Here is a 12,808-nt window from a genome sequence, read left to right as displayed (position 1 = left end):
ATAAAGAATGTGTATAATATTATAAAAATAATATAATATATATATATATATATATATATAAAATATTATAAAAATAAGTTGTAATAAATATTTTTCAGCCGGATCTTCAGTTAGGCAGTCAAGCTCTCGATGTGGCGCTAATTGTAGGACCAATCGTAGGGTGTTTTCTTCTTATTGTGATTGGCTTCCTCGTGGCACTCTTCATGATGGCAAGAAAGAAGCGTGCAACACGCGGCACGTATAGTCCAAGCGCTCAGGAGTTCAGCAATCCGCGAGTAGAAATGGATAACGTGCTTAAACCTCCGCCGGAAGAGAGATTGATCTAATTGATCGGCAATAGGTGTTAATGTAATTAGATAATACGTATAAATCTCGTTATATGTGCGATGCTATTCAAAAGCGCAAATCTTATATGCAAAGACGTAGCCTAGTCCCCCCAAAAAAAAACCAATTCGTCATTAGAAATTTTATAAACCGAAATAGTCTCGATAACAAAAAAAAAAAAAAAAAATTAGTGGACGAAGTAAAACAATTTTGTTATATTGTGTCTTCTAGTCTTCGGTGTTTTATCGTTACAAAAAACTAGATGAATTAGAAGAAATTTATTTTAAAACGTATTAAAATATTTATAACTCGTTTTAGAATTGATGCGACAAATCCCGTAAAGATCTTTTAGTAATTTTAGTAATTTGTCGGTTTCTCTTACAAAATAATCGTGAAGAGGGGAAAATTGTTCATTATTATGCTAATATAAAAAAAAAAAAACAAGCGATATGCTTTAACAACATATTTATCGTAAAAAACAAAACTTATCGATTAGTTTATGTTTTAACGACCTCCGGTAACTCGCGATATCACGTTGAGACAAAGTGAATCTGATATTTTGTTTATTTCCTGAATGACAAATGTCCCAGAGAACGATATTATACATTGCACGCAGAAGTATACATTCGAAACAATCATTTATGTTTGGAAAGTGTTTAGGAGTCTTGATCTTTTTTAATTGAATATGAGGGACCAAATAATATATATGATATTTTTTAATATTCAAAACCTGACGATGAAAAATACAAGAATCTTAAAGGCTTCCTGAATGATGACGATATCGACGATTTAGGAGTGACTCGCGCTTCTCTCTCTGGGACACTTCGTAACGCGAATAAAAATTGAAATCGTAATAGAGGAAGTGTACTTAAAGCTTTTAAAAGTGTCCTTAAGGCGTTTAAGCAATACTCGAGGGAAGCAAAATACGAGCTAAACAATCCCGTCCATCTTAGTGCCTAATCTGTCTATGTTTCTCTGTCTGTCTCTTTCTGCCTATTATATATAGGATATACTTTTTTCCTTTATATACATGTATATAAAACTATGTAATACTTTTATTATATACATATACATATATATATGTGTGTGTGTGTATATATATATATGTATGTATATATGGATATGTATATGTATGTGTATATTATGTACGTATATACATGTATGTACACACATAAATATATACATATATATATACATATTTTTACATTTATATATATATATATATATATGAAAGTATTATATATACATAAAATTAACTTAACGGAGATATTATTTATAAGCCACAACGCGTATGCAATATCCGATAAGAGAAAAAGAGAAGAACAAAAATCTTTAAATGTTCTAATATGCGACTCTCAATGCGGTGAGATCTCTCTTTCTTCTTCGTCTCTATTTCACTCTCTACGAGAATAATGCATAATGTTCTTATGCTTGCAAAAAAAAAAAAAAAAAAACACAAAACGATGAGCGAATTAAAGGAAATTTGTAGAAATTTTAGTAGCATCTTTCCGTTTTGATTATTCAGAACTAATAGGAATTTATTTTAATTCGCTTATCTACTCGAGAATAATACATAATTAGGTTTTAGTATTAAATCGTCGAGCAGCGAGATGTGTTTTTCAATCTTTCCACGAAGAAAAACCGATATATAGACGTTGTATTATCAAACCATGAGCAAAATCTTGCGGAAGATCGCGAAGAGCTCGCGCTCATCATCTTGCGCATGTGTTAATTTTTGTATATAGATTAGCTTGTAAGCCGAGAGACAGAAGAATATTAACTTTATCATGTTTAGGATTTTATATATATAATTGTTAGATATTTAACGCGTATATTAATAGGTACGTAACTATTCTTATTGTGACCAAAGTAGCGGTGAGACGCCGTGCGCGCGCGCACGGTCTTGCGTTATAGAATATTTTACTCTTGTAAAAGTCTCATCTCACACACATCTTTGTATAAGCATCTGAATCTTTACTTATACATATAAAGCATTTGTTCAAGACTGAATTTTCAGTATATGAAATAAGCAGAGAATACCGTATGTACGCATTATTACACCAGTCGTCAGTTTTAAATTCGAACCTATAATTGATCCTGATCGGTGAACGAGTACTGTGTCGACAAGTTGAGACCAAACGTTTCAAAATCTCAGGCAAAAAAGATATCTGATGACTTTTCTGTTGCCTCTTGTGTCACATTCGTGAAATATTTTGCGTGGCGCTGTACAAATGTCATAGAAAGTACGTGGCTAGATTTGATTGAATTTGGAATAAAGAATGGCGAAAGCAATTTTTCATTCGCAAATTGTGCAATTTCTCCCAAAATATCGGGTAAAAATGAAAAATTTGTTGTTATCTCCGAGACAGCGATGCTAAACGTCGTCGAAAAATCTGTCAAAGAATTTGAATTGCTGCTTTGTTGAAATTACCTACTATCACGACGTCAATGAAAATAATAGTACACCGAAGATTTGAGTATTTATAGCTGAAATTGTCTCATCAGACATCTAGTGTTGATTACGTTGTCAATTAGAGAATCGGTTCCGAATTTTTCTCCTAAAAATCATATCAGAAAATCTGAGGATCGCTCAGATATCCGTCTCAGCGTCTTCACTCTCTTGCTATCTACATCCGAAGGCGAGCAGACGACTCTCTGAACTGACTAAAAGGACTTAGCCTGATGAGAAGCCAAGGCAGACCGTACGGTGAGGTAGCATCCAAACTTGTCTTTGTAAACGTCCGGTCATTTGTGAACGCGGCTGAGGTAGAACCCATCGATTTTAATTATCGCGAGGAGTTAATAAGGACCAGTGACAATGATTGTAAATACTGTTCGTGATTATACTCCACTTTTTTGTACAAAGGTCAAATCGATTTTTTTCTATGAAAAACACCTCTTATTTTTTATTGCATATTTGTATAACCCTTCTTCAGGCCTTTTCAAAGCATTATAAATTTTATTCTTTAAGTAAACCGTTATCGAATCTTTTTGTGATAAGATGTATAACCCATGAAGGCACGATCGGAAGATGATTTGTCAATGAAAGTGGATGATACTACTGGAAGAACATAATAGATGATGAGTTTTCTTACCTTCATTTGCTATACGTCTTACCACAAAAAGTTCAATAAGGATTAAATTAAAGAATAAAATTATAGTGCTTTGAAAAAACCTGAAAAAAATGGCTATAATATGCAATGAACAATAAAAACAAATTTTATTTTTAAAAATCGATTTGACTTTAAATGATCTCTAAGTTTGACTCCAAAATTAAAGCCAAGGTCACTAAAAGGTGTCCCTTTCATAAAACTTTTTTTGTATCTAACTTTTTACGAAAATATTTACTTTCTGAGGTGATGGGAAAATTCCACATTTTTCGAACACTAATTTAATGTATATCACTACGCACTCATATAAATGCGTATACACACAAGGTGAGTATGATAAAATGATTAGCACATTTCTCGAAAACGGTCAGAGATAGAGGAAGACATCCGTTATGAAAATTGTAGAACATCAAGAGGAACATACCACAGTGACCTTGAATGATGTTTAATATTTTGTTTCACGTTAACAAAAATTAAATTTAACTTTTTTCTTTTTTTTAAATGGAAATGAGTCACATTTTGAATTACTCTGTCGACAGTACTTATTGAGCTTAATAACTCTTATATTAAACTATTTTTCAAAAGCGCAAATGTGTTGTCAAAATATACAAAATTATTAAAACATTAAATATAGAACAAAGTTTACAGTAATTGCTCAAAATGTTCGTTCTGTTATTTCTGACAAGCCTGTAGGTTTTATAAAAGCTTCCTTGAAAATTAAAAAATAGAAAAGCTAGCCAGAAGTTTACAATGTTTGACAAGTATTTCAAACTTCCCTTTTAGTGTTAGGCTCTGATAACTACTATTATTTCTGTTGATCAGTGCGTTATATAAGTACAGATCCTTATTTCACGTTACACGTGCTTTAATACATGTCATTTTAAGTTCACGAGTACACGTGTACAAAAAAACTAATCTTATTTCGACAGTTGGCAACTCAAGAAGATCGAATATACATTATTAGACAAAAATAAAAAATCAGATTACCTGTATCTATTTTTTGTCTTTTTTGCAAACTATACCAACACGTATGAACTATGTATTATTCAAAGAAACATGTGTATAAATTCATATGAGCGTTTTATTCAATATATGTGACCATTCAATTATGAGACAAGACATAAAAGGATTCACAACACAGCATGTTATGTAAATAGACGTAGTGATGTTCCAAAGAATAATTAAAAATGTATAAAATTAATAAAACAACGCATATATATAATTGAACAAATATTTATATATCTGTATAATAAAACATAACTACTTCAAACATTATATACAATAAAGTCAAACTTGATCGACTACACTGAGTTCAATGAGAGAAAAGAATCGGTCTGTGCAAAGAAAATCAAGATTAAGCAAAGTGTGGATAGTGTTGGACGCGAGACACCTGCTGGCAGCCAATGGCTGTAAGATGAGTGAACTTTCTGGTAGAGGATATGCGCGAAACAAACGAGTTTTCGTTCGCTCTCTTCTCTTTCGATTCTTTTCTCTCATTGAACTCTTGAATAATATGTCAAATATTAAAAATTTTTCTACAATTTAAATTAATTAAAAAAAGTTGCGCCTCTATTTGAAGGAAAAAGATTAAAAATTGAGCAATCGTTAAAACCAGCCTGTAGTTTTGCCGTTGATTTTACTTAGCTTATCTCGTGATATTCTGTCAAAAAATAAAAGTCCGGCAGCACGTTCAATGCTTTCCGGTGGAACCTATTAAAATTAATTATATTTTAATGTAGTGTATATATATACATATATATATAATGCAAACTTATAAATACATTTTTATTATATTTAATATAGACCAAATTTATCATTTAACTTACACGTTTTGCTGTTATATTTAATTTAAAAATATTTCAATTATGATTATATACTATATGATATCTAATATGCAAACTATAATTTGTTTATTACAAAGTTAAAGGTTAACATAAAATATTTAAATAAGTTCATATGTACACGTATATTTTTAAATAGATGCACATAAAATTTTCTAAGCAAAAATTGCTTTTTTACAGACTATATTTCTCTTACGTTACAGACTATAGCTTTTTTTCAAAATGCATTATAAGAGTACCTGAAAATTGGTAAGTGGCGTGTTATCATCGATCGGCGCGTTTGGCATCACAAAAGCTTCCATTTCTAATTTGCCATCGCTAGTTTCACCGACTATCACTTTATAAAAATGTGTGGGCACTGCCACATGATTAGCGCCTATTACTTCGTAACGTACATATTTTTTTCCATTTGCTTCCTTCCTTTAAATTTCCAACACATAAACAAGAGATGTTATTTAATATTATTTAAAAAGTTAATAAAAACATTAATAAAAAAATTTATTTATGATAACGTAATTATTTTAATTCTGTAATAAGATCAAATTTTTGAAGAGATTGGAAATTGCAAAAAAACAAATACATACTTTGGAAGATACAATGGTCCGGTGCATACATAAACATCTTTGTAGATATTTGTTAATTTCCGAACATATTTCTCCAATCTGTTCCAGGAATCTCTGTTAAAACCTACACCAACTTGTGGTGCCATGTTTGAGAGGAAAAAGGTTTGTTCCATATGTTTCTGTTCTATTTTATGATTTCCAGCTGCTGCCAGGTGACCTCGGTCGTAGCCACTTCCCTTATAATCTGTATTTTCCGATCTGATTGGCATTAGTAAATTTAAGAGTTTCAAATACTGAATTACTTTAAAAGTAGCAAACACATTCTTAGAAATTACTCTACGAGTAATTTCTACGTTACGTTTCTTTCTTACATTACTAAAGTGAGTTATAGCAAATTTTCTATATAGTTTATATCTAGTTTATATAGTTTTAAAATAATTTGATCTTTTTGTTTCTAGAAATTGTTTTTTTTTTTATTTTACCTGAAGAAAGGATGTATACTCTCATCAGGCTTGAACTCGCACTTGGAGCGATCCACCTCACTGTATTTCAGTCTCTCTTTCGTTAAGTGTTCAAACACCCAGTGAGCAACTCTGTTTCTTCTGTCGTAAGACAGAACAAAATCCTCATACGATCTGACGTGATCCAGCCCGGGAAAGCCATACTTCATAATCTGTCGTCAATAATATTTATCGACACTCAGTTACACAACAATCAGTTAGATACTTCTAAATTAAGTTAACAACATTTTTAAAACGCATTTGATGAATTTCAAAGACCAACTTTATTATATAGGTTAGTTGTTCATTTTTTTTGACACCAAACTTTTTCCTACCTCCGACACCCTCGTGGCAATAGATACTTTCAAGCCCATTTCAAAGTTTTTTTCAACAGGTGTAAAGGGGGTGGCTGCCGAAACCGTGCCGAACAAGGGTAAACCTGGCATTTTTTGGATTTGCGTTGTTCCATTGTCTTCTTCATTCAAACGTTGCTTTTGTTCAAAATATCTGCCCAGATACCAGCCTCCTAAACTTGCGCTGGTTAACGTAGTTAAATTAAATATTACTCGCCTCGAAATATTCATATTTCCCTCTTTCGCGTTTTATGTTACATCCAACTGTGTTACTTCAACTTTCCTATCTGAGTTTGTTGACTTTGATTATTTAGTCGCATTTATTAGAACAAAGTATATAGCTTTTGTGAGTATTTAAGTTACCTTTAGGCTTTCATGAAACTATTTAATGCAACTTTTAACAGATCTACTGTTCAAAGCTCCGAGTCGTGAGTTTTCTTAAAGGTTAGGTGTTCCTCTTGTCTAGAATTCTCTCTTCTTACGTGAGAAATGGACAGAAATGGTGGGGAATGTAAGCCACGTGTTATTATTGTGACATTTTAATGCGCGAAGTGTTACGAATATAATCAAAAACTCACGCGTTTTATTATAGATCTTATTAAAGATTTTATTTTTTTTTAGTGTAAGCTATTGTATAAACAAAACAATTTTATTTACAATCCAAGATCTAATTAAATTGTCTTAACGTTTGCACTGTAGTACAGGCATTGACACATTGTGTCAATGCACTGTGACATTATAATTATGTACAATGTACTCATATTTGTGTCTATGTGATTTCCATACAATAAACTATTTAGTGTACATTTGGCATTAAAAGCGCTTTAGCAAACTTAATTGCATAAAACTACGAGTATTCAGGAGAAAGATAAAATTTAAATTATAAAACTTTAAAATTTTATCAAGGATGTTAATTATTTAAAAGCAACTATTTAAATAATCTGAAACACATTATTATGTCAGAAGGTTTAATATCGTATAGAACTAAGTCATTTTTAATTGTCCAAACAAAAAAAACTCAATGTCTCTTATTTACATATGAAAGTTTGTTTTTATGGAAGTATCCTCTTCCTCGTGTATCTTGCTGGTAAAACAATAATTTTAATCACTATTTTCGTCAGAGTCTCCCACTAAAACAACATCGTGACCAGGTAACATTCGAGGATCAAAAGTGGTCTGAAAGCATTTCTGAAACACTACTTTAGCTTTCTTAGCCACTTGCTTCGATGACGAAGATAGTGAACGCGATACACTCTCGTCCAAGTTGGAATATTCTTCCGTAATTGGATCCTCTTCTGTACTGTAATTCTCATCGCACGTCGATTTTCGCTTTGTAATAGTGGAAAACACCGACTTCACCAGTTTTCGGTGTTTTTCTGAAATTTTAGAAGTGGTTGAAGATGTGCTGGCAGGACTGTTTGTGACGGTGAACAAATGGTTCTGTTCTACGTTACTTAGATTTCTTTCTTGTACACGATCCATAAAATTATGTGTTTTCCCAAACACAATGTTCGTTGAATTGTTTGTGTTGATTTGGCTCAACGTCTTGTCCATCTGATTTTTAGAAGTAATCGAAGATGTGCTGGCAGGAATGACGGTGAGTAAACGATTCTGTTCTATTTTATTTTGATTTTGTTCTATGTAACTTCTATGATTTCTTTCTTGCCCGTCATCGGTAGATTTATTCGTTTTCGCGAAAATGATGTTTGCTGAACTGTTCCTGGTTTGATTCAACGTTTTGACCATCCGATTTTCTTCTTCCGGTGATTTATTCCGAAATGTATTATTGGGAGACTTAGTAGGAACAATAGATCGTTTTACTTGATTAGATGCTTTTCTGCCACGCCTGGAAATGCTTCTTGAGGAAGTATTTTTTCTTCGAACCGGTTGTATCTGTCTGGTGGCGACCGATGACTCCGACTGGCTGTCGCTGTCTAAGCTCAGAGTTGATAACAATAAGTTAGCCTCAAAACTCGGAGCTCTCAGTGCAAGTAACATTGGTCTGAAAAAGACAATCCATAAAAACATATTTGTTTATTAAAATTTAAAAATATTACAATATATATTTATATATTAATACACACACACACACACACACACACACACACACACATACACACACACACGCGCGCGCGCGTTTTATGCGTATATATACGCAAAAGAACTTGTTTGTTTTATATACTATGTATAAATTCACATGTACAAAAAAAATACACTCAAATATACACTCAGTATTTATGTAAAATAAGTAAAGGAAATAAATAAAGAAATTCAGATTTTCGCATATACATACTTTCCTGTTGTTTCAAAATTCACAGTAATCGGAACACCTGCGCTCTCACTAAACGTAAGAAAAGCTCTAACTTCCTTCAGACAAAATGTGATGGTTGTCTCGTTACCTACTATACAGCGATCAAATTCTCCGACGCTGAGAGCCAGTTGGGTTCGTGTGGTATTTACCATGACTGAATAAAATTTATAAATTACTAAATTTATATCTCAACATTATATGCACACATTATAATGGTTCACATTTTGTTTATAAACAGTATTCACAGTTTCTTATTTACCTGATGAGTCATCCACATAATTTCTGAGCAAGACCTTATTGGGTGTTATCTCAAGTGTTATTTCAATCAGACTTTGTGGGAAATTTTGCAAAGCATCAACCAACACTCGAGCTTGCGATGCTAATTCATTGTGCATTTCAGCCTTGGAATATGATGCCTATTGTATGTGCATAAATTTATTATATATATAAAATAATTGATATTTAGATAAAATAAATAAAATCCTAAGCAAAGCTTTTTTGATCATGATTAAAAAATTTAATTTGTCAAAATTTCTGAACTATTTAAAAAAATATCTTAATTCCATTTGAACAGATTTAAATTTACTTAAAAAATTAACTAGACTTTCTATCAAAAGTGTTTGACAAGTCAATTAACAATTAAGTATAAGGAAAAAATTTTTTTGTGTACTTGCAACTTTTCACAATCCAAGATAGGTGACAAGTGAGACTTGTTAATACCATTTTTGTATTTCAAGATAAACACTAGGTTGCAGGCGTCTACTTCTAAACAGATATGACAAGTTTCCACTTGTTTATCTAATGCATTTGCAAATTTAAAAACAGTCATGGCACTCTATAAGAATTACAGAATATAATTGGTGAATGTTTAAATAATATCTTATTAGAGATAATAAAGAGACATTATTACCCTCATGGAAATTTTACACTTTTGTGCCTCTTCTTCTGCAAGATCTCCAAGAGTGTAATAAGAAAAGAAATTTTTATAGAATGTAAAATCGGAATATGCTGATTTTGCCATATTGACTGTCCGAAAGGAAATAGCTTCCTGTTGTGGATTTACATATATTTCATCCCCAATCTTTGCCAACATGTGTACTGCCTTTGCTAAAACTGTCATATACAGAGTATGGTAACAGTTTGTAAAATAAAAGTTAATTAATCTTAAGATCTCTTTTTCTTTATTCTAATGCATATCAAATATTCCAAATTCTTAAATTGTAATAAATAATTACGGTAATAATGTAAAACATAAAATGTGTACGGAGTAATATTCATATATTATCGTAAAATATATGAATATATTAACAAAGTATATTAATATATTAACACAACAAAAAATGGAAAAAAGTAAACATAAAGTATACGATGAGCTTAAATAACAACAATCTCCAGCATAGTTAAAATATATTTTTGATATAAACAAACACTCCACAGTATATAACCTAAATTAAAAGAAATAATGAACCTACTCTTGACGTTTCCTCCAGGTACAACGCATTTCATGTCAATTTTTGTTTTCAAAAGCAATTGATATTCCAAAAACAAGAAATTCCTCTTGATAATAGTCTACCGATACTTTATCTGAAGATGGAACTTCTTCTTTGCACTTATGGCTCCGTGCCCCTGAACTGTTTAGGCACCGGCCAGCAGAGATGCCAGATTCTGAACACTTGGTAGTAGGGATGGGCGATATTTTACGATTAATCGAAATGAACGATAGTTTTCTTTTTAGTAATCGATTAATTGGTTCGATGTTTTCCTTATCATTACATCGATGCATCGATTTTTTATGTCAGATATCGGTGTTTATTTAATTAAATTTTTTATCAAAGAAAAAGAGATAAAGAAATAAAAATTATATTATTAATTTGCATTATTTCTTTATAACATCATTGACCTTTAAACTATTTCTACAATTAAAGATTTTGATGCAGAAAAAAATAGGAACAGAACAAAAAAACTAAATAAAAGATNAACAATAAAATGATTTCATTTTAATTTAGTCCCGCTGATTTCGTTTATTCTGATACTTTTCATCTAATTTATTTTTTGTTAGAAACGTTAAATTAAAAACTATAAGAAAATAAAAAATAAAGAATAAAGAATAATGTGTGGCCATTGCACATTGAACGAAATGAGCACTATCTAATGAGTTCCTTTTCGGAAAAGTAAAACTCTTATTTGTCGAATGTCCAATAGCCATTTATTTTTTATCTGTATTTTTTATTTATTATTGTTTTTATTATAGTAAGCTTTACTGTTCCAATCCGCTTTTTTTTTTTTATATCGAGATACGCCTTATCAAAAAAGCGTTTTTAAAAAACTAACCGATTCATCGATAGTTTTTGTAAATAATCGATTAATCAGCATCGATATATTCAAACGTCGATTAATTTAGCATCGATTTTTTTTTTATACATCGCCCATCCCTACTTGGTAGCATGCGGTAGCAGCGGTAGCATGGAGGGGATGCGCACAACCTCAGATCGTGTAGGATCTGAGGTTGTGTGCGCATCCCCTCCATGCCCGCATGCTACCAAGTGTTCAGAATCTGGCATCTATGCCGGCCAGTCTTTGCCTGAAGATGGAACAATCGGACCCAAGTCGAGTCAGTATCAATTATCAAAAGCTACGGTACTTCGATAATTGAAATATCGAGTCGACGCGCGCGCGGCAAAGCGCACATAGCACAAAATAGAGCCAAATCAAAGATAGTATTTTTATTCACGAAATTATTTTGTATATGTAGGTGACATGCGCATATCGCGGCGTTCGAGAGTCGAATTCCCAAACGCGTGTTCTCGAACACGTTCAGAAATATTAATTTCTATCAACCATAAGAAAATGTTTTTACATGATGCGTAACTCGCGTAACTTGCGTCGACTAATCAAATCATCTCGGATGAACTTGCGGTAGCTGCAAATCAGAGATGAGTTTTCGAATTTTGTGCAGTTCAGTTTTTTTTTTTTCATATACTGTATTATCATAAATTATTACAAAATTATGCGCAAATCTAAAGTCTCATTTTCTTTTTTTTTTTTATTAATTAATATACAATCTCTCGTTATTGCTAATATACATCGCGTATTCTGATTAAATATTTCGCTTATACAGGGTGTTTCAGAACTATGGGATCAAACTTCTAGGGGTTATTCAGTGCAACAGTAGAAAACATTTGAGTATAGGGACCCATGTCCGGAAAAGTGTCACTACCGCACTACGGCCCTAAGACGCGTTAAAATTTAGAAAGACGATGAATTGCCTAAATAGGATTTAATGCATTTAATGTTTACCTTTTGTACATGATATCATCACAACAATTGTTCAAAATGTCTTCCTCCAACCTGAATACACCGATTTAATCCTATTTAGGCAATTCATCGTCTTTCTAAATTTTAACGCGTCTTAGGGCCGTAGTGCGGTAGTGACACTTTTCCGGACATGGGTCCCTATACTCAAATGTTTTCTACTGTTGCACTGAATAACCCCTAGAAGTTTGATCCCATANTTCTGAAACACCCTGTATAAACTATTAACTTTTCATATTTCTTAATTTTCTTTATTTTCTAGAATAGTTTAATATATAAAGCAATATATCGATTTATTTCTAACAATAACCAATCTTTTACATATTTTTGTTATAACTAGCACAACACAGGCGCGCGCTACGCGCACGCTATTGTTATTTTTATTTAACGTGTTGTCAGTGAACACAACCTGTCACCGCGATGACAGATAGTATATACGTCTTATAAACCATATATATATAATACACATATGAGAAATGTCAGAAATAATAACT

At 31.9% G+C, this 12,808-nt stretch overlaps 3 protein-coding genes across 7 annotated transcripts in view; 1 reads left to right on the top strand and 2 right to left on the bottom strand.

Annotated features, from left to right (window-relative positions):
* The window catches only part of LOC109852682 (protein crumbs), a 30,100-nt gene extending 28,735 nt beyond the window's left edge, over window positions 1-1,365 (top strand). For both annotated transcript variants that reach the window (XM_020424075.1, XM_020424074.1), the window contains one exon: window positions 99-1,365. In XM_020424075.1, coding sequence (XP_020279664.1) covers window positions 99-326 — 228 coding nt within the window. In that variant the 3' untranslated portion in view covers window positions 327-1,365. The remainder of the gene's footprint in view (window positions 1-98) is intronic.
* A 3,132-nt stretch (window positions 1,366-4,497) lies between these two features.
* LOC109852699 (endonuclease G, mitochondrial) lies at window positions 4,498-7,183 on the bottom strand. Of its 3 annotated transcripts, none has more exons than XM_020424112.1 (6): window positions 7,055-7,183; window positions 6,674-6,978; window positions 6,321-6,511; window positions 5,860-6,096; window positions 5,515-5,695; window positions 4,498-5,144 (listed from the first exon to the last, which is right to left on the bottom strand). In XM_020424112.1, exons 2-6 carry the CDS (start codon window positions 6,920-6,922, stop codon window positions 5,040-5,042), a joined length of 963 nt encoding a protein of 320 aa, XP_020279701.1. In that variant the 5' UTR covers window positions 6,923-6,978; window positions 7,055-7,183; the 3' UTR covers window positions 4,498-5,039. The 3 variants fall into 3 exon arrangements, with proteins under 3 accessions (XP_020279701.1, XP_020279702.1, XP_020279700.1); XM_020424113.1 differs by having other exon boundaries at window positions 6,674-6,875; XM_020424111.1 differs by having other exon boundaries at window positions 6,674-7,183.
* A 125-nt stretch (window positions 7,184-7,308) lies between these two features.
* LOC109852686 (cell cycle checkpoint control protein RAD9A) lies at window positions 7,309-10,638 on the bottom strand. Of its 2 annotated transcripts, XM_020424084.1 has the most exons (7): window positions 10,475-10,638; window positions 9,913-10,115; window positions 9,673-9,837; window positions 9,262-9,418; window positions 8,985-9,156; window positions 8,146-8,693; window positions 7,309-8,067 (listed from the first exon to the last, which is right to left on the bottom strand). In XM_020424084.1, exons 1-7 carry the CDS (start codon window positions 10,506-10,508, stop codon window positions 7,793-7,795), a joined length of 1,554 nt encoding a protein of 517 aa, XP_020279673.1. In that variant the 5' UTR covers window positions 10,509-10,638; the 3' UTR covers window positions 7,309-7,792. The 2 variants fall into 2 exon arrangements, with proteins under 2 accessions (XP_020279673.1, XP_020279672.1); XM_020424083.1 differs by having other exon boundaries at window positions 7,309-8,693.
* Window positions 10,639-12,808: the final 2,170 nt, after the last annotated feature.

Source organism: Pseudomyrmex gracilis, unplaced genomic scaffold (genome assembly GCF_002006095.1).
Source record: "Pseudomyrmex gracilis isolate BER0280 unplaced genomic scaffold, ASM200609v1 scaffold_33, whole genome shotgun sequence".
In the NCBI taxonomy this organism is placed as follows: domain Eukaryota; kingdom Metazoa; phylum Arthropoda; class Insecta; order Hymenoptera; family Formicidae; genus Pseudomyrmex; species Pseudomyrmex gracilis.
The sequence above is the reverse complement of the archived record's forward strand: the minus strand, read 5'-3'. Positions and strand labels throughout refer to the sequence as shown.

Excerpts from the sequence above, each read along its gene's own strand:
- LOC109852699 (XM_020424111.1), bottom strand. The coding sequence starts at position 6,922 with ATGAATATTTCGAGGCGAGTAATATTTAATTTAACTACGTTAACCAGC. Across the intron at positions 5,696-5,859 it reads GGACCATTGTATCTTCCAAA|GAAGGAAGCAAATGGAAAAA; the intron begins GTATGTATTTGT and ends GGAAATTTAAAG. Across the intron at positions 5,145-5,514 it reads CGCCACTTACCAATTTTCAG|GTTCCACCGGAAAGCATTGA; the intron begins GTACTCTTATAA and ends TAATTTTAATAG.
- LOC109852686 (XM_020424083.1), bottom strand. The coding sequence starts at position 10,508 with ATGAAATGCGTTGTACCTGGAGGAAACGTCAAGA. Across the intron at positions 9,157-9,261 it reads TTATGTGGATGACTCATCAG|TCATGGTAAATACCACACGA; the intron begins GTAAATAAGAAA and ends AATTTTATTCAG. Across the intron at positions 8,694-8,984 it reads AATTTTGAAACAACAGGAAA|ACCAATGTTACTTGCACTGA; the intron begins GTATGTATATGC and ends TGTCTTTTTCAG.